This window comes from Euprymna scolopes, chromosome 30 (assembly GCF_053919585.1).
Source record: "Euprymna scolopes isolate OS-2025 chromosome 30, ASM5391958v1, whole genome shotgun sequence".
Lineage (NCBI taxonomy): Eukaryota > Metazoa > Mollusca > Cephalopoda > Sepiida > Sepiolidae > Euprymna > Euprymna scolopes.
In genome coordinates, this window is record NC_136511.1 from 32,501 (window position 1) to 60,453 (window position 27,953).

General features: G+C 31.7%; 1 protein-coding gene across 1 annotated transcript in view; it reads left to right on the plus strand.

The window, feature by feature from the left end:
• Positions 1-27,953, plus strand: part of LOC145254616 (protein-glutamine gamma-glutamyltransferase K-like) — a gene marked incomplete at its 5' end in the record, with an annotated part of 58,167 nt that overhangs the window by 23,603 nt on the left and 6,611 nt on the right. Inside the window, 7 exons of the mRNA XM_080113227.1 lie at positions 2,519-2,637; positions 10,103-10,210; positions 17,555-17,732; positions 19,375-19,510; positions 24,563-24,666; positions 25,581-25,696; positions 27,621-27,747. Coding sequence (XP_079969353.1) covers positions 2,519-2,637; positions 10,103-10,210; positions 17,555-17,732; positions 19,375-19,510; positions 24,563-24,666; positions 25,581-25,696; positions 27,621-27,747 — 888 coding nt within the window. The remainder of the gene's footprint in view (positions 1-2,518; positions 2,638-10,102; positions 10,211-17,554; positions 17,733-19,374; positions 19,511-24,562; positions 24,667-25,580; positions 25,697-27,620; positions 27,748-27,953) is intronic.

A 27,953-nucleotide genomic window follows, 5' to 3' on the forward strand; every position in this document is an offset into this window, starting at 1 on the left:
TAAAATGTGCTTATAAAAATGATCCTTTTATAAAGTGTGCTTATAAAAATGATCCTTTTATAAAGTGTGCTTATAAAAATGATCCTTTTATAAAGTGTGCTTATAAAAATGATCCTTTTATAAAGTGTGCTTATAAAAATGATCCTTTTATAAAGTGTGCTTATAAAAATGATCCTTTTATAAAGTGTGCTTATAAAAATGATCCTTTTATAAAGTGTGCTTATAAAAATGATCCTTTTATAAAATGTGCTTATAAAAATGATCCTTTTATAAAGTGTGCTTATAAAAATGATCCTTTTATAAAGTGTGCTTATAAAAATGATCCTTTTATAAAGTGTGCTTATAAAAATGATCCTTTTATAAAGTGTGCTTATAAAAATGATCCTTTTATAAAGTGTGCTTATAAAAATGATCCTTTTATAAAGTGTGCTTATAAAAATGATCCTTTTATAAAATGTGCTTATAAAAATGATCCTTTTATAAAATGTGCTTATAAAAATGAAACGCTGACTCTTAAATTGAGCTCCAGTGTGTTTGAATGAAAAAAAAAAATAGTGATTTGTTTTAATATGCTTTGTGTCTTCATAAAACAAACATGGAAAGGATTAACTTCGATACGTCATTCAAGAACATCCCCACACCAAATACCAAGGATTATTTACTAAAATTGATAATGAAAATGGATGACTTACTCAAAAGGATGAAATGGGTAAACGAAATAAGATGTTTTTGTTTGAAATATCAGTTCTCGGCGATAATTCTTGGCCTGAAGACGTAATCCCCAACGCGGGTGATTACAGAAACATGTATGCACATATGTAGCCATCAATGTTTGTATAAATAAATTTCATATATATATATATATATATATATATATATATCCCCAACCACACAAAAAAAATCAGGTTTGGAGTGCCAATAGGTGGATGGTGAAGCACTGCAACTGTTTTGGGGCAACTCCTGCCACTGTGCTGGCTCTGACCATATTGACTTTCCTTTCCATCGGACTTTGTTTGCTGGGAAAACCTAGGTGTCCTTATCAACCGCCAAGGTCTGCATCTGAAAAGGCAACTCCAGTTTCAACCGTAGAGCAACTGCAGATGCTGCAGTCCATCAGATGCAGACATCAATTGTCGCACGAGACAGAAGGTTGCCATCATCATCATCCTCCTCCTCCTCATAATCATCCTCATCATCGTTATAATCATCCTCATCATCGTTATAATCATCTTCATCCTCAATCTGTTAAAGCTCATATCCTACTGCGAAAACATGCAATAGCACATGTGCAGGTGTGTAATCCCTTTGGACACACTTTTAATATAAGAAGATGCATAGTTAAAGTGAATCAAAATTATGTTTATAAAAACCGCTGGGGTCCTCTTTATAGGAGAAAAATATTCATGCAACATTCTTGCCCTCGGCTCATGAAAGTCGGTCATTTAATGTAAATCTCATCAATGTAAATATATTAACTTTCTTAAGTTGGAAATAATATTTTCTTGGTCTTGCATGCTTAAGTTGTAAAACAATTTCTTTGTCTGTCATGCTTAAGTCTGAAAAGGGATTTTTTTTTTTTTTTTTGTCTTTCACACTTAAGTTTGAAAAAGCATTTTCTGGGTCACTCATGCTTAAATTTAAAAAAACAATCTTTTGATATATCATGCTTAAGTTCAAAAAACAATTTTTTTGGTCTATCATGCTTAAATTTAAAAAAGATATTCCTTGATATGTCATGCTTAAATTGAAAAAAAAAAAAACAATTTCTTGGTCTGTCATGATAAAATTTAAAAATGCAAATTTCTTGGTCTGTCATGATGAAATTTAAAAAAAGGAATTTCTTGATATGCCATGCTTAAATTTAAAAAGCAATTTCTTAGTTTGTCATGCTTAAATTTTTTAAAAAAGCAATTTCTTGGTCTGTCATGATAAAATTTAAAAAAGCAATTTCTTGGTCTGTCATGATAAAATTAAAAAAAAAAAAGCAATTTCTTGATACGCCATGCTTAAATTTAAAAAGCAATTTCTTGGTTTGTCATGCTTGAATTTAAAAAAAAAAAAGCAATTTCTTAGTCTGTCATGATAAAATTTAAAAAAGCAATTTCTTGGTCTGTCATGATAAAATTTTTAAAAAAGCAATTTCTTGATACGCCATGCTTAAATTTAAAAAACAATTTCTTATTTTGTCATGCTTAAATTTTTATAAAAAGTAATTTCTTGGTCTGTCATGATAAAATTTAAAAAAGCAATTTCTTGGTCAGTCATGATAAAATTTAAAAAAAAGCAATTTCTTGATACACCATGCTTAAATTTAAAAAGTAATTTCTTGGTTTGTCATGCTTAAATTTAAAAAAAAAAAATTTCTTGATCTGTTATGCTTAAATTAAAAATGCTCATGTTTTAAAAAGTCTCTTAGTGTATCATGCTTTTTAGTATATAAGAAGAATAAACCTGTTTTTTTTTTTTTTTGTTTTGTTTTTCCCCCCCTTCCAATTTTTTATTGATTGCCCATTTGCAGATGACGTCGTTTATATGGAAGATGAAAAAGACAAAGAAGAATATGTCCTCAATGACACTGGCAGGATCTGGGTTGGCTCAGCATTTTGGAATCATGGCCGAAAATGGAATTTTGGACAGGTGTTCATATTACTTCTCTTATTTATTCTCTTTTTTTCTCTTTCTCTCTGAAATAGTTGGTCAGTTATCTGAGGAAAAATGAGGATTGAACTATGTTTAGCCACTGAAATCATTATTATTATAATTATTATTCCTTGTGGGATCCATGGAAATTCTACAGGGAACTCATTCATATGTAATATATTGATGTTGGCATTCTGTAGATATTCAGTGTAAATGGAGACGCTCTGATATTATTGTAGCTCTTTTGTTAAAATTGCAAAAGTATTTATCTAAGTTAGCGGGAACACCTCTTAGCCCAGTCGTAAAGTACGCTTATAACTTGAGTTCCTTCAGCTTTAATCGAAACCAAAACTTATGAAGAATTCTAGGTTGTAGTGATATACAAATTAAGTATAATTTACATATGGGCAAATAGCTCATATGTATAAACCGACACCAACTAGAACAGGTGGTTGTTGAACACTTGCTTAGCGTTATACACAACAATAGGATGTTCTCTGGTCTTTGAAGACATGGAATACGTAGATACTTGGGTTCGTTGCTTTGCTGCTAATGCGAGAAGCAAAAGTTGAAAGACAACAAAAAACAAGGAGGGGAGAATGAAATCATCGACTTGTTCATGGCTAACGTTGGTTGTGAAGCAATTATGAAGGTTGCTACAATGGTTTACCCTCAAGAACTAGTGTTGCGTTGAGAGAGAGTCTTAGAGATAAAGTAAGAGTCTTATTAAGAGGGATGTTGATGTACTCAGAGAGAGAGATGTGGTTGTAGAGACTTTTAGAGATTGTTCATGTTATTATTCTTATATATTAAATGTTCATTCTTTTGATGTGTAGAAGAAGAAAGCTCTTTGAGTGAGGACAGTGTTCAGACAGTTCGGACATTGTGTAGACATGATGATGTTGAGACGTGTATGTAAAGACATATAACACAAATATATAATACAATTTCACTTTACCTTTTCGTAAGAATCATAAGACAAGACGAGTTTTACAAAACACAGGATGGTTTATTTCGTCACACGGCCGTGTTTCCATCACCAAGAATTATAGGCTTCACATTTTTTTCTTGAAGTGACATCTCGCTTCCTAGACCTGATTCTCTCCGAGTTTCTTCACTGACTGTTTTAACTAAAGTTTTTTTCTCTATTCCTAGAACTTTCTATTTTCCGTGACGTCATACACATGTTAAAACATGTGCCTTCTTTCACGTGTCCTGGACATCCGTGTCCAAAACTTTTCCTATTTCTACAAAAGGAATTTTAACCTATATTCAATATGTTAAAAACATTATCTTATAAGCTGCATTCTTTCAATTTAAAATTTCATAACAAACTTGATAGTTAACATTCTTTCCTTGAAATATTTTATCTATATTCTAAACAAATGTTTGTTTTACATTTTTAAATTCTCACACGTAATCTATTCTAAACCCAGATTACGAGGTTCGAATTTGTCTATTGCTATTTCATTTTCGTTTTAAACTAAATTCTCCATTTTTATACTTACATGAAAAGGGGACAGCCCTTATCATGTAACACTAGAAGAAATGACTTTTGGAGAAATAAGTCAGCTTATCAAGGGAAACATGAGGCCAAAGAAAATACTGGTGATTGTAGAAAGAACCAAGTTTGGGGCAATGAAGTAGGAAGTGGATGGACCGATAGTAAAATATTTACACCGGTTAAGAAGTGCGAGTAAATACTGTGATTTTGAAAAACTAAGAACAGACGACAGAATAAGACTTAATTCAACTAAGATTTATTGAAGGTATGCATGATTCGGCACATAGATATAAGCTAATATAACAGCTACAACTTACAAACATGCCCTTGAATATGTGTCTAGAATTTATACAGGAGCAGGAATTAGTACATACCTACAACCAAAATAAAAAAACACTCCTACGAAGAAATAATGGCTGGCACGTATACGGTAGAAACGAAAAGAAAAAATGTACTGTGGAAAAATTCATGACCGGAAAAACGAAAAATGCCCAGCGTTTGGGAAAACATGTTCAAAGTGTTTAAAAAAGAATCACTTCAAAGAAGTATGTTAAATGAAAAATGTGGAAAGAATAGAGGATGAAAATAGACAAATTTTTAATGTAAAAAAGGATAATATACAAAATACTGGATCAAGGAATAAAGATACAAAAACAAAAATGAAAATCAACAATTGTGTTGTTGAAATGCAGATAGATACTGGCAGTGAAGTAACAATAATTCCTAGAAATTTGTGGGGAAAAATGTGAAAACCACATTTAAAAAAAAGCAATGTACAATTACGTCAGTTTGATGGCTCGGTTATAGCAATTATGGGTTACTTTGAAGGTTCAATAGAACTAAAAGAAAAATATGAATTGCTACCCATTATAGTTACAAATTACCGAAAAACGCATGGACTATTGGAGAATGACGTATTAAAAATAAATTCAACGAAGTTGATTAATGAGATAGAAATGGAAAAAACAGGAAAATTAAAAAATTATGAAGCTAGCCTGAAATTAAAAGAAAATGTCCCCCCTCCTACTACGAAGTGAGAAAAGTACCAGTGCATTTATTACCGTTAGTAATAGCTAAGTTGCGGAAGTTCAAAAAGGAAGATTTATTAGAACCTGCCCCTTCAGGAGGAAGTAAATGGGCATCACCCATTGTGGTATTAAAAAAAAAAAAAAAAAAAGACTGACTTGAGAATTTGTGGAGATTATAAAATAGGGGGAACCATAAAGTTTGCGCTGACTCGTACCCTGTTCTGAATGTGAAAGTAGCTTTACATAAACTTGCAGGAATGAAAGTATTTTCGAAGATAGACCTAAAATCAGCTTACCACCAAATTCTCATAGATGAAAATTTTAAAGAACTGATGATGATAAACACACCTATAGGGCCTGTTAAGATGGAAAAGAATGCTGTATGGCATAAAAACGGCAAGTGCAATTTTTCAAAAACCTATTGAAAAAGTAATAGGAAATGTTGAAAATACCATCTGTTATCAAGACGATATATGTGTTGGAGATTTAAATGAAAATGATTTAAAGAAAAAAACCAAAAATATACTGAACCGGCTAAGAGACGCTGGCATGCGAATTTGCGGAATTCATTTGGTTAGAACACCAACAGAAAGCCTTTGAAAAGTTAAAACAGATTCTGGCGAAAAAGCCAATAGTACAATTTGTTTACCCTTAGAAGGACATAACTCTAACTACTGACACTAGTGAGCATTCCATATCCGGTATTTTGTCACAAGACGGTCATCCCGCAATGTACTTATCGAGGAGATTAACAACGACTGAACACAATTATTCTAATATAGAAAGGGAGGCACTAGCCATAGTGTGGACAACGGACAGAGCAAAACAGTTCTTGATGGGGAAAAAATTCTTGTTGAAAAGTGATCACAGACCACTGGAATTTATTTTCAACCCAAGAAAAGAACTACCAAAAGTTACAACATCCAGAATATTACGTTGGACGATCAGACTGATGGCATTCGACTTTGACATTGAGTATGTTAGAGGGAATACGATACCGCACGTTGATGCCTTATCTAGATTGAGATTTTATAGAGAGGATAAGGACAAAAACGACGAGGAATTTGAAGAGACATTCCTGCAACTTGTAGAAACCGATGTAATATCTGTAGATAAAATGGCTACTGAAACTACAAATGACCCAGTGTTAAACAGAAAAGTGTTGAGGATAAAAGAGAATCGTTGGGGAAATTGTTCAATGGCTGAAAGACCATTCAAAAAAATAAGACATAAACTGACTACAGAAAACGGGGTAATATGTAATGGAGACTTGGTAGTTCCCCCAGAAACACAGAGGAGACAGGTTTTAAAAAGTGTACATGATGATGTACATTGTGGAGTAGCAGCTACGCAAAGAAGATTAAAATTGGAAGCATGGTGGCCGGGGTACTCAAGAGATGTAGAGGACTATGTAAAAAGATGTACAAAATGCACAGAACTCAGGAATTTCAAGCAAAATAAAATACATGTGTGGTCCTGAGAAGCAGAACCGTGGAGCAGAGTACACATGGATCATGCCTATGTCAATGAGATAGGACTATTATTAATATTAGTAGATGCATATTCAGGTTGGCTTGAAATGGTGAGAGTACCTGATAAAAAAAGTACCACCGTAAAACAAATATTAAGAGTAATATTTTTGAGAAATGGGATACCGAGAACATTGGTGACGGATAACGCAGAAATCACAAGGCACAAATCATTTTTTTTAAACATTGAAAAACTTTCAATTTAAAAAACAAGTAAGAAAGATATTTTAGATCTTACTACAATTCCTTTCTTATCGATCTTCTCTCAGAATTCTTTCATAGGCTTCTGCTATAGTAGATATCTCAGGAACCCTCCAAATCCTATCATCACTTGAAACTGGCATTACCTCAAAATCCCATCTGTAGACAAATGCTGACTCTACTTGTGCAATGTCATCTGATAAAGGCCATCGAAAATAATTTTTTCTACTTTTTGTTTGCATTAAAAATTTTACTATACCGCTGGATGCAGATATAATATCAATGACTTGGCCAATGTAAAAGTTGGTGTCATAGTAGACAGCTACCCATTGTCCTTGATGTTCATAACTGAAGATAACATGAGATGGATTTTCATCACAACTGCAAGAGTTATCTGAATGTTCATCAGATTCACTTAGGGAAGACATTTTTTGTTGCTTTGGTGGAGGTGGAGATGAATCAATTGGATTTCTTTTCAAGTAGTCAGAGAGTGCAGCTTCCAGTTGAACTTTATTTCCACTGGTGTTGATTTTGACACCTAAAACAACCTTGAGGTATCTCAATTGGTCTTTGAGTGCTTCCAAACCACTTTCTGAAATTTTTTTTATCTGTTTATCAGACTTCACTGGACCACCATGCTTAATAACAGAGTTAATAATTCTCTCTTTCTCAGCAGCAGCTTGACGTTCTTTTTCCTTCTTTAATCTTTCATTTTGTGCAATTTTTTCTTGGACACGAAGTTTCACAAGGGCTTCTTGTTGTGCATGTTTTTGTCGCAAATGTTTTGCATGTTTTCTGGAGATGCTCAGAATGGATTGCCTCTTTGTTGATGGTATTACTTCCAACCAAGCTGTTGTCCGATTGCGCTTAAGCATATTTGAAGATGATTGATTATGTAGTGATGCATGTTGTTTTGTTTGCATGCTAAAATCTAAATCTCCAAAGGCATGCTCACCTGATAGATTTGTTAAAGGGCAGCTCTTCAAGGCATCTCTCGTCTCCTGATCTACATCTTTTCCAAAAGCACCTCCTTCTAAAAAGTCATGCAACTGGTGCTTAGTGACAATGAGGAACTGAGTATCTTGCGCAAACATTCTAAAACAAGTTCAGGGGCTGTGAGACTAATACAGAGAGACACATTGCCTTCCTCAAAGAATTCCCCATTAAATACACCTTTACAGTCAGATTTTAATAACAACTGGGGATTGTTGATCCAGCATTCTAAACTTAGAGCCATTTTCTTGATATAGTGATGGAAGTCAACATACTGAACAGTGCTGTTAACAAGTTTCCAGAAAGGTTTGGTCAAATTAATGTTCAGCAAACCAACTGCAGCAAGTAGGGAATGTAGTCTCTCTCATCAGAAATGTCAACCAAAACACTCTGTAATTTTATATTGCAAGATGTTGCAAACACAGATAAAAATAATTTTATGTGCTCTTTATGGTGATATATTGCCAGGGCATTTTCAAATAGAGAATTAAACCTATTTGCCCGATAACTTGTGATTTGAGATTGGTACCCTTCTTTGCTGCAGAATGCCAGCCATTCTGTCCTGCAACCACTTTTATTGTTTATAAGTGTATGTACGGGTGACGACAAAAAAAAATTAACATGCGTTGTCACAATTTCTGTTAATGCTGACATAAAAAGTTTTTATGTAATTATTTTCAAATTGTAGGACAAAATAATTTAATATATTTGCTAATATATAGCCTTGGAACTGAGTTTTCATATTTAGTCAGTTTTTTTCTACAAAGCGTAAATGTTGACATGTTTTACGAATCCAAAACAAAGAAACAAAAAATTAGTAAATAAATAATGCTTATTTTAAGTAATTTATTTTAAATAATTTTTTTTTAATTCTCTTTTTTTTTTTTTTTTTTTCATAATTAAAAAAACTTATGTTTCTGAACAATAACAAAAACATATACTTTATCGTCATAAGTCACTAGCCGAACGTTTTGTTTATGGAATTTAATTAAAATAATTTAACAATGCTAAAGTTTATCCAACCGAAAAAAATAAGTTTCCGTCAGTCCCACATAACTAAAAATGTTTTGTACACGGTTTTATTAATTAATTTAATTAAAATAATTTAACAATGCTGAAGTTTATCCAACCGTAACCGAAGGAGAAAGCGATGAAAGAACATATGAAAGTTTGAAAAAAAAGCTATAGAAAATAAACTGGCATTATTTTTTAAATTGTAAATTTTCATTTTTTTAATGACGTTCTAAAAATATTAATTAAAAAAATATCTTTCTATAACTTTTAAATAATAAAGAAAAAACAAACTCACCTAAGAACTTTGGTAAGTCCATAGTGAAACGAGTTGTTTGTTTATGTTTTTCCGTTCAGTCAATCAGTACGTTGTGCTTGCTGTGTGGCTACTGGCTAGCTGACAGTTGATAATTGGTCTCTCTGGCATTAAGTTGAAAATCTCTGTAGGTACCCCAACTTTTATTAGTGTGCGCTCCTTGATTTATGGGGCCATAAACATGACACCAACAGATTATTAAAGAGGAGATATTCCTCTACAAAACGATGCCTTTTCCGGAATTCTTACTATAAAATTTCTTTCATGTTTCTTTCACTGAAGTTTTCAAGTTGGATTTTTTTTTTTAGAAAAACCACTTATAACCTTTTAATAACCTCACCATGTTATTAAGTGACCTTTTTTCTTTAAAATGATACCATTTTTATCTACTTAGAGACTCACAATATGAAGCACAACAAATTTGAAAAACATCAACATTTTTTTTGTGTAAAAAAATAAAGCGACATTTACCAAAATTAGAGGCATAACTTGAAAAATCCTGAAAAAAAAAAAAACTATTAAAGACACAAGAAAAAGAATTATATATCTATAAAGACAAAAGATTAAATTTTATTTAAATCAAAACCATATCAAAATAACCCAAAAAACAAACGAGATATCGCAAGTTGAAGTTAAGGGAAATTTTACTTTATTTACTAGTTTTCGCACCTAAACTAGGCCAGTTTGGGATACCTACAAATATTTGGGATACCTACAAATATTTGGGATACCTACAAATATGCTTAATGTGAAATGAATAAAATCAATAAATTGTCACATTTGTCTCAAACTTGTATATCACAAATATTATTTAATTTATTTAATTCTTTTTATTTTCTTTTTATTTTTTATTTTATCTTTTAATTCTTTTTTGCTTCAGTTCGATGAACCTTGTCTCGATGCAGCCCTGACTGTGCTTAAAAATGGAGAACTTAACGAAAATGGTTATAAAAATCCAATTATTGTCATCCGCTGCCTTTCTGCTATTGTGAGTGATAAAAAGATTTTTTTTCATAAAAAAAAAGCATAACGGATATCCTTAAATAAAGGACAAACTAGACTAACTCATGGAGGCATAAAGAGCCTAATAATGAAATAAAAATGATTTAAAATTCATCCTTTTCTCTCTCTCATCTATCTTCTTCTATTCTTCTATATAAATAAAATGAACTCATTTTTTCCCGTGGGATTTTGACCTTAATAGGATTAAAAATCAAAATATTTCATGCAAATACATTATACACAAATGGCAGAACAATATCTGATGTTTGTTATAGGCTTATTAGTTCTCAAATTCCTCGATAATCTTAAAAGTAGGAAAATAAAGTGTGAAAAAAAAAACAAAAAAACATCTGCAACGTTAACAGTTCGGCCACCAAGAAAAGTCCATTCCAGTTGTTTAGGAAAAAAAAAAAAAAAAAAACGACTACGGTAGGTCGGCGCGAACATGAAAATATAATGTGAATTGTCCAGCACGCTAACCACTACGCCACAGAGCACTGCAGCTTAATTTAGTGATTTTAAATAACTTCACATGAAAGAACTACGAAGCCAAACCAGTGTTCTCTTCTCAACTGTTCCTTGTGAACGATCCCCAAACGGTGTTAAGTGGTGGCAGGGGGAGGAGGAATTTATTAGAGAGAAAATATTTTACCACTTCCATTGATCTTAACCGATTTTGGGCGTGACTTCTCAGCAGAAAAGGTATAGAAATCTAAGATTATCGAGGAATTTGAGAAATAATAAGCCTATAACACACCTCAGATATTGTTCTGCCGTTTGTGCATATTATATTTGCATGAAATATCTTGATTTTTAATCCTATTAAGGTCAAAATCAGACAGGAAAAAATGAGTTCATTTTATTTATATAGAGATTACTATTAAATAGATATCTAAAAAAAAAAATTAGCCGAAAAAGGCTAAATTTAAGTCCCCCAGTCCAAATTACATTTTTGACAGCCAAACTGTTTCAAAAAAAGGAAAAGAAAAATGGCTAGATTTGTCCTTAAAAACTCTAAACTGGCAAACCCTAAGACGTACTCAAGCTGTGTCACTGAAAATAAAAAAAGGATCTTACTTCCGATTTTAAGATTTGAATCCATTCCTTTTTCATCCCATTAAAGGAGGGGACAAAATCTCTTATTTTAATGATATGCTTTATTGTTGCCAATGTGGGGAGGGGGGTATTATTCATTACTCAAACAGGTTATCACCATAGAAAGATACTTTGAACGTATCTCTTAGTATTACTAGATCTTTCTTCTCCATGTGTGTGTGTGTATCACAGCTACTGAGATATAGAAGGAGGCCAGTGAACATGACATCGTGACGTCATTGCCAGAGTGACATGTAGGTAAAGGGTGTCTACGGTTCCTATGTTCAACCACATTGCCATGCCAGTAGGCATAAAAAATATTTTTTGTTGCCTTAGAGAATGGCTGGGGTAATTTTATGAAAGTAGTCCAAGTATGCATGTATTTTCTTCTAAAGAGAAAGAACAATTCTCCATTTGGATAAATAATTATAATTGCACATGGGGAAGGTTGGTTGGTTGTTTTTGTTTTATGGCATATCAACCCTTTTCGGGTTATTTAATGCCGAATCCAAAGATTTTGAAGAAAAAGTTTTTTTAATAGAATATATTTGTTGTTTTCACGTCAGTTTCTATTTAACCCATAGTTGGAACCCTAACAGGTACTACCACTTCGGGTCAGAGTGGACCTGGGAGCAATGGTAATTAAAGGGTGGTTCCACACTCCCCAAAGCCCACAAGCTGGGGCCTCACCACTGGATATAGTTTAAGGTCATATCCAGGACCCCCATTGAGGGACTTTGCAGTCGGCATATTCTAATGCCCCACCGACAGGGCCGCACACATGGGGAGGGATAATTTTAATCTAACAAAATATAGCAGTAAGTGAACTTGTTTCTGAACTTTTCTTGTATTTCTATCATAGAAAGTTGAATATTTCATTTTATTTATTTTTTTAAACTGTAAAACAAACAATTTTTATGTGAGAATATTTTTCAGTCCATTCTTTTAATAATAAATAAAACTTTTGAGTATTTCCAAATATTTTAAAGTTAGAAGCATTTTTCATAACAATTTTTTGTTGTTATTTTATTTATTTATTTATTTTTTTTTTAAATAAAACGATCAATGAATTTAGTATTTTATATTGTTAAAATTTTTGTTTGTTTTATAACACTTTAACTGTAAATAATTTACATGACTGAAATAGGAAATTCTCTATTCTCTCCTGGGACACATGAACACAAATTCATCTTAAAAATTCATAAACTGATCAATTTTAATTAAAGTACATTAAATTTTAGTTAACATATTTTCTTATGTTTTATCTTATGAATAAATGTTGTTGTTATTATTTTAGTAATGCAGTGTATGCACTGTGCTGAAATAATGTTATTTAGAAAACTATTCTTAACATGACTTTCTAACTATTCTGCACTTTCACCTAACAATTTAATGAAAAGAAAGAGTCCACAAAAATTTAATTTAACTTGAAAATATTATCTAAAATATAACACAGTACATACACTGTACAAGTACTACTATTATTATAACAATAATAATAAAAAACTGGTGTAGATGACACTGACTGGCACTACATCAAATAGTTGTGAAGGGTCAGGGAGGATGGAAAGACCGAGGTGGTAGAGTACTAACCAGACCTCCACTGGAAGTGTGCAGAGAAATCTGGTACCTTGGAGAGCCTTTTTGTCACCTAAACCCCAGGAAACACCAATGGCTGATGTTGAGAAATCAATGGCAAATGGCTGTTGCGATAACGTGCAATCATCTGTATGAGTTGTCAGGAGGTGGAGAACACAGTTTGACGGTTTGACACATTTACCTACTGTGTGTGAGGTCATTTTTCAGTTAACCGGCCTTCTTCTCTTGGTCGTGGTGTGGTTGCATGTATATACACGCATATATGTGTGTGTGTGTGTGTATATATATATATATTATATATATTGTAGTGAAGCCAAGACTACTATTTCTCCATTACATGTCTTTCTCTCTACTCTTCCCTTTCCCCCTTCCTCCTTTCCTCAAAAATGTGACCAGAGGTTGTACCTATATACTATGCCTCCCCACGGGACAGTTAGACACCAGGGTCATTTTTTTAACGTGGAGAAAAGGTACAGAAATAAAAATTGTCTCAGTCGTGAAGGATTTCTCCTCCACTGAAAGAGAACAATCAGAACGGAGAACAGTGGTGGGAAAGACAAAAAGAGAGATACAAAAAGTGTTGGAAGGAGACGTGAGTGGTTCCAGAGTCAGGGGACATAAATGAAAATCACGACCTTTCTATAACGCTGAAATGAATATAAAACTGTTTAATTTGGAAGTTCCTTTGTTTCTTTATTATTATTCCCAGGTCGGTTTCTACTCCCATCTTATTAATTTCGAGGACCCGCCGAAATGATGACCTACCCAACAAGAATTACATTATGGTAACCGCCATCATACACACACACACACACCCTATTGGCTGAACCATAGGATTGTAGGCTGATATCTTTTTACAGTTAAAGTAGGTCATCTCGCGCTCCCACCATCCCATTTATGCCTGAATTAGAAGAGCCCAGCAAAAGAAAAGATGAAGAATAAGGCAGTTTTTGAGGCTTTTAAAAATAAGATAGGAAGGGAAAGAACAGCTGAAAGAAAGAGTTTTTTCTTTTCAAAAAGTTGGCAGTCATTTTGGTGGTGACTTATTTTTATATTAAAAAAAAAAAATGTTTTAATCTTTTATTAGTAGGAACATAGTTAAATAATGAAAAAACTTTTCAAATTTTACCTTTTTTTTTTTTTTATTTAAATTAGAAAAGGTTCAACCCCCCCCCCCCCGGCCCTCCCTTTATCCTCAAGTGGCCTTTAAACCTTTGTAAGTGGGAACTCTCTTGTAAAAAAAAAATTATATATATATTTATTTTTAATTTCTATTTTCTTTTACTTTATTGATTTTTTTGTTTTTTATTTAAATTAGAAAAGGTCCCCTCTTAACCACGCGTGATAAGTGGTAACTCTTGTAAAAAATTATATATATATTTCTTTTTTAATTTCTTTTTTCTTTTACTTTATTGATTTTTTGTTTTTTTATTTAAATTAGAAAAAACCTCCCCCTTTATCCTCGAGTGGCCTTTAAGCCTTGATAAGTGGTAACTCTCTTGTGAAAAAAGAAATAAATAATCTATATATATAAAAATGTAAAGTTGGTTTGTTCTAAACGAATAAAACCATATTTCTACGTTACCAATTTATTTGAAATTTTCAGACAACCCATCTTTAGAGTCGAGGTATGTTTTTATGTTATTAAAATAAATTTACCTCGCGAATTATTAAAATTAAAATATTAAATAAAATAAATATATTTTTTTAACCGTTACTGCGAATCTGTTCTATTGATAAAACTGAACTTCCGGTTCAATTCATTTCACAGCCACGAATTGACGAAAGATTTCATTTTCTGTTTAGTAAGTTAAAAAAAAAAAAGACATAATTCATTTGTTTATCTTCCAAATTTTTTAATTTACACATTTTTTCTTTATTATATGAGGCCAAAAAAAATTTTGTCGCTTGCTTTGAGTTTTTTGGAATAAAAAAACACGATTTAAAAAATAGCGCGGATCACTCTCTGCATTAGCACCGAAAAATGATACTAAACATTTATTAATAATTTCTCACTTTTACAAACATTTGATTTTAAATTTCTTTTTAAATGACGACTTTTATCGATTTTTTTTTTAAAAAAAAAATTTTTTTAAATATCCCCCCCCCCCCCCCCCAAAAAAAAAAAAAAGTGATGTGTATTCCGGAAGCTGTTCTTAAGATTTGGAGGTTTTTTTTTGGGGGGGGGGATTCCAAGGTGGACCTAAGCTAAAAAAAAAAAAAAAGAAAAAAGTTTTTTATGCGCACATAAGCAACTATTTTTTTATTAATTTTTTTTTTTTTTACTTATTTAAAAATTAGTAAATTTCAATTGTAGCGTCTACCCCGGAACTAATTTTGACAGTGACATTGAACATTCACCGTTTCCGGAGAGCTCCAAGAAATAGACGAAAAAAAAAAGCCGTGGCGCCAAATTCGAGTAGTCTCTCGCCCTTTTTTTAGCTCGAGCACCCCAGAGGAGTACGACGCGTTACTGCCACGCTCTGTCGCTCGTGCGCGACACACCCTGTCCCGTTTCCAATGGTGAAACCACACAAAAAAGAAGACATTCTTCTGATCTATTCACGCTGCTCCTTACCCGAACGAATTTTCTAAAGAAAATTAATTTATCATTTCATCCCAACTTATCGCCAAAAACATTTGACCAGTCGGGAAGGATTTCTTCTTTATTTTCGGACTAAAAATAACACGAGTGTGATACACCAGGGCAAATAAATTCACACCTATTGTAACAAGCTAAGTCTGATTATTTGTTTTTAATTAATTTTTCTAAATATTTATTTTCTTATTAATGTTTTTTGAAAAATTAATTTTAAGTGAGCTGTTTGTTGTTTTGCCCAGCGAGCACCTCGCTTCACAATGAATACAATAATAAATCATTTATCATTAATGTGTTTTTGGTTTTGTGTTGAATGAAACTTTTTTTTTTTTTTTTCATTACAACAATAATGAACCAATTTAAACCTTCCGGCATGCGTTGAAGGGTTACGAAATTATCAATAAATCGTTTAGTTACTAAGCCAATGTCAGTAAATAAAAAAAAAAATGTTACGTGCGCATGCATTAGCCTTGACGGGGGGGGGGGCTAAGGGAGCGACCATTAAATAATTATGCTGGTCGCCATGGAACTCAACGCCCAGGGAGTACCTAAAGTGGCACTTATGCACTTATGTTATCGTGCTATTTTTTAAAATAGTATTTTCATGTTAAATTCAAATTTTACAATATGTTTTTCTTTTATTAATTTGTTAAGTGAAAGTACAGATAACCCGGTTGCTTGCCAAGTAGAAGAATTATTTATTCTACTTTAAAACATTCAATTTTTCAAAAATCTCATGTTCAACATCTCCAAAACATCCAATATGGGGAAAAATATTGCAGAAATGCAAACTTATTGTTTAGGATGAATGCACAATGGTACGCAAAAATCGCTTGAGGCTCTTGGTTGATCCTTGCAAGATTTGCGTGGCAATGTCAGACCATTTGGGAATGCAGTAATATTGCTTGCAGGAGATTTCAGACAAATGTTACCTGTTATTCTGCAATCAACACCAGCAGATGAAATAAATGCTTGCCTGAAATACTCTACTTTTTTGTTCCATGTGAAGACATTAAACTTAACTCAAAATATGTATGTCCAGTTGCCGACTGTTCGATCCGCACAAAAACTTTTGCATGACTTGTGGGAAATTGGGTACAAAAAAGTGCCAGCTGGTCAGAGTTAAGGGCAAAATTCTTTGACTTTTAACTTCTGTAATTTCTGTAATTTTATTTCATCAAAAGAATAGTTTAAAATGTTTTTGCAGATATTTAAAATGTAAGAATTCCATTTGACTGAGTGAATGAGCTATTCTTGCAGGTCAATACAAAGATGCCCATGAACTTAACGCTATTATTCAATGTAAAATTCCAAGTGAGGTAGTCAAATACAAATCCATCGACACTGTTGTGAAAGCAGATAAAGTGGTTAATTATCCAACAGTTATATTTGCTAGGGATGCCACCACATGTATTGCAACTGAAATTTGGTGTACTAATTATCATGTGAAATATAAACCAATCCAAGCTTTGCAATGGCACATAGCTTGCAGTAAAAAAAAAAATTAACAAACAATATCATAGAAACAACAATCTTAACAGGACCTTTCACAGATGAATATATCTTCATTCCATGCATTCCTATGATTCCACCAGATACATCATTACACTTTAGGAAATTGAACTTTCCAATTTTATTGTCATTTGCAATAACCATCAACAAAGCACAGGGAACAATCTTTACAATTGTGGGCCTTACAGTTACACACTGACTGTTTTTTTACATGGACAATATATATTACGTATTCAAGAGTCACCACACCGGAAAATCTCTATATCAGCTAAGAAAATGGAACAACAAAAACGGTGTACCCATGCAAAATGGAAAATTAAACCTATAAGAAACATGCTTTTTCTCATTTTGGAACTTTTTCCATTGCGCCAATTTGAGCCACAGCAACGCGTGGCAGGGTACAGCTAGCGTGTATATATATATATATATATATATATATATATATATATATATATATTTCTTTTTAATTTCTATTTTATTTTACTTTATTGATTTTTTGCTTGTGTTTTCATTGTTTTAAATCAGATCAATAGCAACGATGATAATGGAATCTTGGAAGGAAGATGGACGGATAAGTACCCAAAGAATTGTACAACTCCTACTTCTTGGACTGGGAGTGTAGCTATCCTTAAAGAGTATATGGAGACCAAAACATCTGTCCAGTATGGCCAGTGCTGGGTCTTCTCTGGTGTCATGACAACATGTAAGTGTTATTTTTTCTATGTTTATCTCTACTTACAGTTGTGTGTGTGAGTTTGTTCCCTATTGATACCAAAATGGCTGGACCCATTTATTTTTAAATTTCACGCAAATGTACTGGGAGTGGTCTTGAGTTTTGTATTGGAATGTCTGTGATTAGTATCAGAAATAGATAATTGAAAAATTCCAATTTAAAAAAGAACGGTCTGATAACATTTTTATACAACCTAACATCACATTTTCGCTGTAAAAAAAAAAAAAAAACTACTTGAAATTAAGTGAAATTTTTTTTCAGAGAACTTCATTCCATAACAGATAGGTACAATGTAAACTTTCTGTTCGATATTTTCATTTTTTTTAATGTCTTGATTAAACTGTATAAGTACTAAATAAAGAGCAGGTTATTCCCAATGTAGACTATAATGTATTAAGTCATTGTGGAGAGACATATGAAGCTTCCTCCGTAGAGTACCCACTCATTCCTATTAAAAGGAGAAAATCCACCTGAATGCTTACCTTGCCAAGAAAACTACACCGTTAAACATTTTTTAATTAACTGCATTGACCTAGCTCCCCTACGCCAAAAACACTACAGCATTAACAACATTGAAGATCTCTTTGAAAAAATAAATGAAAAAACAATTCTAAATTACTTGAAAGAGGTAAACCTCTCCTCCAAAGTATAAATCTACAAAAAAAAAAAAAAACATTTTTCAACCCAAATCTCTTACAGACCTTCCTCCAATCTTACCTTGACATACTGGAAAATAAAGAACACCTACCTTACTAAGACATCCAAAGAAAAAAAATGAACTTATTTGGCCTTAAATGACCATGCAGCTGTTGATAGGCCAATAAACTGAACAAACAAACAAATCCTCCTTCGAGTGCACTGCAGTGGGTTACCAACTAAAGCAGACAATTAAATCGATTGGCTTGAAAAATGGACGATTTAACCAATTGTGATGGCAACAGTTTTGAAAGTGAACATTTGTTGATCCTGATTCAATCCCGGACAGCATCAGGTCTCTCCCTGCTAGTATCATTAATGAAAATGTTATATTTGTATTTAGGTTTGTATTACTGTACACATAGATTCGAAAAAGTTGTCAAAAAACAAATATATAACAAATAAATGTTATCAAAGCAAGATAAGTTACTTTTCTACCAAACTGGATATGGTTTTCGTGTTTTTATTCAATTTAACATGTTTATTCAGCTCAAAAAGCATACAGTGTTTACCGATGTATTGGAAAATTCAAGATGGCGGCCAATTCTCTCTTTAACACGGTAAGTTTGGGAAAAGGTGTAATAAATAATAAACTAGACAAAATACTGTTAGAAATTCGCTCAATATATGTTACCGTGACATAACTTGACATATATTCGGTGGTTTTTAATAGTATTTTGTCTAGTTTATTATTTATAACACCTTTTCCCGAACTTACCGTGTTAAAGAGAGAGTCGGGCGCCATTTTGAATTTTCCAATACATCGGTAAACACTGTATGCTTTTTGAGCTGAATAAACATGTTAAATTGAATAAAAACACGAAAATTATATCCAGTTTGGTAGAAAAGTAACTTATCTTGCCTTTGATAACATTTATGTACAGTAATACAAACCCTTGTATTTTTTTCATTTTAGTGTGTCGTGCTCTTGGAATTCCAACCCGATCTGTTACCAATTTCGAGTCCGCCCATGACAGTGACAGCAGCATGACAATTGACTTTCACTTCAACAAAGATGGAGATCCAATGTCGTATTTGGATGATTCAGTTTGGTGAGACAAAATTTTATTTAAAACCCGAGTTTTGTCTTTTTTCAGTTTTTCTTGTGTACAAATGAACAAAATTTTTTAATTTTTTTTTTTTTTTTTTTTTTTTTAAATCAAATTCATTCAAAATTTGTGAACAATTTGTCAGCAAAAAGTTGACTTTTTTTTATATTTAAATAGGTGGGGGGAAAATACTTTACTTGATACTTTTCCAAATGTCACGTTTTCTGTTAGTGACATCATTTGTTTTAAATAACATTTTTGTCTGTTTGCCATAATTCTTGTAAACCACAAAAAAGGCCTCCCTTAATCCTACCTCTAACCCTAGGTATGAGTGGCAAACTTCTCCTAAAACCTTCTTTAGTCCTGACAGTTGTAAGCCATGTTTAGTGTCAGAACCGTTTCCAATGGTTAGTTGTTCTATACATGTCCTGGAGGTGACTAGTTCTCAGTAGACAATTCTTGAGTTGGAAGCCGCAGAGCAAAAGATTCTTACCGTGTTGACACGAAGGAAACACGTGCGAGGTTGCTAAAGAAAAAAGTTTAATTTTTATGGAGCAATTCTGGTTTCTGATTGGTCCGTAGCAGAACGTGAATTAATTTGATTTGTCAGTTTCCAGCAGCATTGTTTATAAATAAAATCTCCCAACTGTGAGGGACCGTACCCCTATTATGTATCAAAAATACTGCAACAAAAGCTTCGTCTGACTGGCAAGCTCCCCACCAAACGAAATTCCTCCATAAGCTACATATAACTGTAAAAAGAAAAGTGCACATGATTTATTTTTCATAAAAAATAAATTGGTCAACTGCCCTAAAACGCTAGAATGGTCTTTAAGTGATAGATTGTTTTACATCAAATTTATGTGAACCCCTCCTCTAAATTCTAAAATTGTTTTTGTTTTGTGTCTATCCAGTCTTCAGGATGTGCACATATAATTTTCCTTAGCCCTATCTAATGATAGTCAAGTCAAAGTGGCAACCTCCTCACCCTCTCATAATTAAAACTACAAATAATCATCTTTTAGGGAAAAAAAAATGCCCAGGTTTTATCCCCCATAGAAAAAAAAAATGAATTAACTGACTTAAAACGCTGTAATGACTCAAAATAGGGAATCATTTTACATTAAATTCTGAAATAATTTCTGTTTATCTTTTATTAATGCTTTTCAAGGTGTTCACATGTAACTGTCTACAAAGGTAGAATCACATAGTAGGGGGGGGGTTAACGGAAGGTATTAATTTACAATAATACCAAAGAAATATTGCAATATATTCATTTCTAAATAGTCCTAGATTTAAATTTCAGTTTTTTTGGCACATAAAATGCATTACAACTAAGCTTTGAGTCCATTAACGTCTTTTCTTTTAATGAATACATGGCATTTTTAAGCAATCGTAGCATATTTATGTGCATTTACTACAGATTATTTGGAAACTATTAATTTCTGGAGATTTTCAGTAGCATATTCTGATTCCTTGCACAAAAATACATTGATATGGCAAATTTCAGCGCTGTTTTACAATTTATCACTGTGCAGTGGGAGATAACTCTCATTTATTTTTTTTTATTATTTTTTTATTACATTTTCACCCCAAACAAGGCACATTGCCACTCAGGTGTAGGGGGCTACTATCAGGGTCAGCAACTATGGGGGCACTATGTAGGGATTTGGGCAGCAAGATGTCTGTTCACGTTGCACTTGAACTTCTGCATGTCAGTACAGTTAGGGAAGCATGATCCTGGAATGGAATTCCAGAGTCTAGCGGTTCTGGGGAAGAAACTACTGGAGTAGAAGGATCTTTTGCATCTAGGGATCTCTACTGTGTGGGGGTGGGATTTAGCTGCCTGTCGGGTTTGTCGAGGGTGTCTGCATCGTGGGGGCACAAGTGTTTGCAGTTCGTCAGAACATTCGCCATCAAAATACTTGTAGAACAAGCAGAGGGATGCAACGTTTCGTCGATGGGGCAGAGGCTGAAGCTTAGATGCCAGTTCAGGGCCTATCAGATTGGCGACTTTTTTTTTAACCTTGTCTAGGAGCGAGAGACTAGTAGTAGACGCACCAGCCCAGATGTGACAATACTCCATACATGGGCGAATGGTGGCCTTATAGAGATACAGGATTTATTAAGAGATTCGTTCATTTTTTTTCATCTCATAATTTAGGACATATGTTTTTAAATCGAAACATTAAAAAAAAAAAGATGTGACAAATTTTTTTTAATGTAACATTAATAATACAAAATGTAGTCTTTTTGCGCAACTTTTTTTTCTTAATTATAAAGTAAATGTTATGGTAAGGTTATTAAGAAATTAGTTTTTTTAACCTTTCAAAAATACCCAGAATGAAACTCTTTAATAAAGCAAGGATGAAACTTTTAAAGCTACTGAGACTTTTTTTTTCCTGTAACAAAGCTTATGATATTAATAACACCAATATCTACTTTTTAACGTTACAAAAAATAGTTAATTTATATTGAACAAAAACTGTGATTTCTTATTTATGTTAAAAAAACTAGATGTTGGTGTTAATATTATGAGCTTTTGGTTTTATTAAAAAGTTTTGTTTTAAAAGAATATATAATTTCCCATTGTAGCATTTAATCTCTTAAGTTATAAAAACTGTAGAAAAAAGTTGCTGCCGCTTACAATTATCGTGGCATTTTAATTTTTTTTACGTTAAAAAGTAGATGTTTGTGTTATTAATATTATAAGCTTTGTTGTAGTAAAAAAAAAAAAAAAAAAAAAAGTCTCCGCGGATTCAAAGGTTTCTTCCTTGTTTCATTCTTGGTAGTTTTTAAAGGTTAAAAACCTTGCCATAACATTTATTTATTTAATATAGAAAAAAAAAACAGTTGTCAAAGTTCTTTTTTAAATGTTTCCATCTAATGAAAATGATGCGGATTTGTTAGTTTTCTCTAAATAATAAAGAACTTATCTGGCCTTGATAGAGTTCAAAATAGACTTCGTAGCCTTGTAGGGGATGTCCTTTTCTCTTCCCTGCAACCTCTTTCTCACAGAAAAGATGTTGCGCGTTTGTCTCTGCTTTATCGTTATTTTCATGGCAAGTGTTCGACTAAGCTTCAATCTATGGTCCCCCCTTGCCAAACTTTCACAAGAAATACTCGTTTAGTAGAAAACACTATCACTAATTTCCCCCACTCTTTATCTGTGCCTAAACCTAAATGTAAATTCCATGAGCAAAGCTTTTTTCTTAGAACTGCACGCCTATGGAATTGTCTTCCGTTTTCCTGCTTTTCAGCTGACTACAATATGGTTGTGTTCAAGTCTAACATAAACAAGTTTTTGATGAACCGTTCCATATAAGTTAACAAATTTACCAAATTTCCATTACTAATGATTACTATATTGTCCAATTTCTACTGTACACTCTTTAACCCTTATTCCCGAGTGGCCTCTTGGCCTTGATAAGTTGTGATACCTATGTAATAAAAAAAGACTACATTTTATCAATGTTACATTAAAAAAATTTGTTGCAGCTTTCTTTTTTGAATGTTTTGATTTAAAAAAAAAAAAAAAAAAAAAAATATATCGCATCCTAAACTATGAGATGAAAAAAAATGAACGAATCTCTTTATAAATGAGAGTTGTCTCCCTTTGCACGGTGACAAATTGCTTAATCTTGTGTTTAACATATTTACTGAAATAGTGTAAAAAATGTGAAAAAACGCATATGGTCTTAAAAGGGGAAAAATATCCAAACATACAAGGCACAAAAATAGTCACATGACTTCCATAATTTTAATTGGATTTAAAAAAAAATTTTAATTTTAATTGGATTTAAAAAAATTTTTAATCTTAATGTTAATAATCTTAATTGGATTTTTTAAAAATGTTAATTTTAATTGGATTTTTTAAAAATGTTAATTTTAATTGGATTTTTTAAAAATGTTAATAATTTTAATTGGATTTTTTTAAAATGTTAATAATTTTAATTGGATTTTTTAAAAATGTTAATAATTTTAATTGGATTTTTTTAAAATGTTAATAATTTTAATTGGATTTTTTAAAAATGTTAATAATTTTAATTGGATTTAAACATCTTTTTAATTTTAATTAGATTTAAAAAAAAAAATTTAATTTTAATTGGATTTTAAAAAAATGTTAATTTTAATTGGATTTTTTAAAAATATTAATTTTAATTGGATTTTTTAAAAATATTAATTTTAATTGGATTTTTTAAAAATATTAATTTTAATTGGATTTTTTAAAAATATTAATTTTAATTGGATTTTTTAAAAATATTAATTTTAATTGGATTTTTTAAAAATATTAATTTTAATTGGATTTTAAAAAATTGTTAATTTTAATTGGATTTTAAAAAATTGTTAATTTTAATTGGATTTAAAAAAATTTTTAAATGATTCTTGTTTAGCTTCTCAAGCTCTTTCTATATTTTTGTCATTATTGAGACATTTGAAGGCATTTCAATTTTTTCATGTGTATTGTTACTTACATATCCAATAGACAAAAAAGGATGTAATAGAAACTACCTCGTGTTTGCTTAGCGTGTAAAATGATGACAGAAAATGTTGAAAAGAAAAGACAAGCATAATTTTGTAGGTCGCCCATTGGTGAACGTATGCCATTAATTTGCATAAGTGCACAATTGGTAACTGTTTAATGGGATGAATTCTAAAGCAGGATAGTTGAATTTTGTTTTTTGCTGGACAGCTTAGAACGAGAATATTGGAAAACAATATTGAATACACAAGGATTTATTGCAAGTTGAGGAAAGAAAGGAAAGAAGGACTTTCGTGCATTTTATCGACAAGAAGACGTCTTGATACTATCATTTTTCCCCCCTTTCCATTTTAATTCCCATCTAATTTGTCCTCCATTTTAAAACCAATTTTAAAAAAAGAAAGGGAGATAACTCAGTAATTGGGACTTTTGAAATTTGTCTTTATTTTTTGTTTTTAATATAGAATGGATTCTAGACAAAAACTCGAAAATTGTGCAGTGGGAAGTATGTAAGAATAGCATCAGATTAACCTGAACTTATGTTCGCAACTTTCTTTTTTTATTTCTCATAGGAATTTCCATGTATGGAACGAATCCTGGTTGAAACGTCCCGATTTGCCGGCTGGTTATGATGGATGGCAGGCACATGATGCGACCCCCCAGGAAACTAGTGGAGGTGGGTGGTTACGTTTTGAAAAACATTGCAATTAAGAAAGAACAGTTTTTTTTTTTTTAAATGTTAACTTGGAATTTTACTTTCATTCTTTTTTATGTACTTTTTAATTATTTCTTTCATTATTTTTTATTAATTCATTTTTTCTTCATTTCTGTTTCTGTCTTTGCTTTTCTTCATTTTCTTTTTCTGAGTTCTTTGTCTTTTATTCATATTTTCCTTTTTTTATTCTTTCATTTTTTTCATTTTCTTTCATTTGTCATTTTTCTTTCCTTTTTCATTCCTTTTTTTATTCTTTCTTTCTTACCTTTTTCTTTTAATTATTTTCTTTTATTCATTTTTTTATTAATTTATTTACTTTTAATTATTTTTTGTTTATTCTTTTTTTAGTTATTGTTCTTCATTCATTTTTACTTTCACAAAATCACTCTAGTTTTTTTTTTTTCATAAAAAATAATTTGATTAATTTTATTCAAATTTAAATGAAATAAGAAACTTCAATAAAATTCTTTTCTTTTCATTTTTTATTCATTATTTTATTAATTTATTTACTTTTAATTATTTCTTGTTTATTCTTTGTTTTTACTTTTTCTTTATTTTTTTTTATCCTTCATTCAGTTTTACTTTCATTTATCACAAATCATTCTAGTTTTATTAAAAAAAATAATTTGATTAATTTTTTCAAATTTAAATCAAATAAGAAACTTCAATAAAATTAAACATTTATTTATTTTTATTTTTATTTTATTTTATTTGTTTTGTTTATTTTTATTTTATTTTACTTGTTTTGTTTATTTTTTATTTTATTTTACTTGTTTTGTTTATTTTTTATTTTATTTTACTTGTTTTGTTTTTTTATTTTATTTTATTTGTTTTGTTTATTTTTTATTTTATTTTATTTTATTTTATTTGTTCAGGTATCATGCGTTGTGGACCAGCCCCATTAACCGCCATCAAAGAAGGCCACGTCTATCTTCTCTACGATATCCCATTTATTTTTGCTGAAGTCAATGGTGACCGTGTCTACTGGATTGTAATTATTTAATAAAAGAATCTTTTGAATTCATAATTTTGATATTTTCGCACAATTTTCCTTCATGGTGCAATCAAACTATGATATCAACATTTTTATAACATTATCGCTTTTCATATGTTTGTTTTAGGGTGATCAAAATGTCTAGGTTTCTAAACTTAACAATTAAAAAAATTAACCGTAATTGATATCTATAAATATTTCTTGCTCCAGTTTCTTACTTACTTTTTACGTTTCATGTTTTGTATCGTTCCCCCGAGAGGCTACGAATATCCTTATGTTTCACTCCAGATATCAAACCCAATGAAATCAGTTAGTCGGCTGAATCTGAAGAGCCCATAGTGATGTCGAAATTAGCTTTTCAATTCTTTTTACTCCATACTTTATTGTTTTACAAAATTAATATTCTTATAGCTAGTCTTATAATGTCAACTTCTAAACAAGTTATATTAGCAATCTTAAGAGCTTTATCAAATAAAGATATTGAAGTATAGTATGAGTTCATATGAAACATTTACTGCTATTTCTATAAATGCTTGTACCAGTCAACAGTTTATGGTAAGTTTTGGCTTTAATATTGGGACATCCCACAACCAGCGGCAACTGTGACTTCCTGCACTGATGATTCCGAAAGGATGAAGCACTACTGTATGTAGACATAAAATAATTAGTTATAATTATAATTATTTCTGCTCCTTTAAGAAGAAAGATTCTGAAAACTTGAGCACTGTCTGTGATATAAGTCGATCAGTTAGCCTACGTGTGAGATTGTGACTTCCTACACTGATGATTCCGAAAGGATGAAACACTGATTCTGTAGCTATAAAAAAAATAATTATTTATAATTATGGGAAAATATTCTTATTCAATTATATTTTATTTATACCAACCTTACAGAGCATGTACAAATGACAAAAGGTCTACATTGTAAACTTCAAGATGTTGTCTTTTTATTTTAGTTATGCGCAATATATATATATATATATATATATATACTAGCAGGACCCGTTAACCGGTGTTTCCCCTCTCGTAGAAAAATTTTAAGTATGGTTGTTGTTGTTGCTCTTCATGTTAAGAAAGGCTTTTGGAATAGATCCCCCCCCCTCCTCAACCTCATGTTAAGAACGGCTGTCGGAATAGACACCCAATTTTGGTATTGGGAGTGGCTGTCAAAATATTTGCTACGATGAACAAGAAAAACGAAGCAGTAAATTGTCTATGGCATCATAGCGGAATGGATTAGGGTGCTGGACTGAAATACATAAGGTCCAAGCTTCGAATCCTACCAACTGTCAAGCTACGCTGATGAGGAGTAGGGCTCCGAAACACGTGTGTCCGTAGATTACTGTTTTTAAAAAATAATAAATAAAAAAATGGGCTGCTTTCTAAGAAAAACACACGCACACACACACATATATATATGTGTGTGTGTGGATTAAAAACAAGACCTTCCAAAGGGCGAATGAACTCTTTTTTTCTGGGTCAACGGCCAACTAGCACTGTGTATATTTGTGTATGTGTATTGGGGTGGAGAGGGCTCCCGTAAGCCGTGGTGAAGGCAACCTTTCTAGGAGAAGCAAATCTCTGATTTTAAAAAACCATAAAGCGGAAGACCATTACCCGCATTAAGCTGGTCTGCAGTTTAATTTGTTGCTGGCTATCTTGCTCTTGCTTGTTGCTGGATCTTAACATTTTGAACCGAGAGAGAGACTTAGCTGTCGTACAAAGCTTAGACTCTGTAACATCATATTTGTATAGATACTCCCTCAGGCATTTGGGCTCATGGATTTTAAATGTCTGAGGGAGTGGCACTCGTCTGGCAGGACGTTGCAATCATCATGTGTGGATATATATGTATATATGTATGTATATATATATATATATATATACTTATTTTCATGTAAATTTCTTGTCTTAATTTTAGCAAAACGAAGATAATGATATGGGTATCATGGATATTGTGAAAAATGCTGTCGGCAAGTTTATCAGCACCAAAGCAGTTGGAAGTGACAAACGTAACGATATTACTCATCTGTACAAGTATCCTGAAGGTATGCGTGTTTCCATTTTTTAATTTTATTTAACTTAGTTTCTGAAATAGTTCATCATGTTTTTGAAGTGGCATGACCCCCAGGTTGGGGATCTCCATATGATTTTAGATGTTTTTCTGTTAGAAAATTATTTGGATTTTAATTTACTGTTTTTTTTTGAGATGAGGATTGATTATTCGTATTGTTTGGATACTACAGACTGTTCT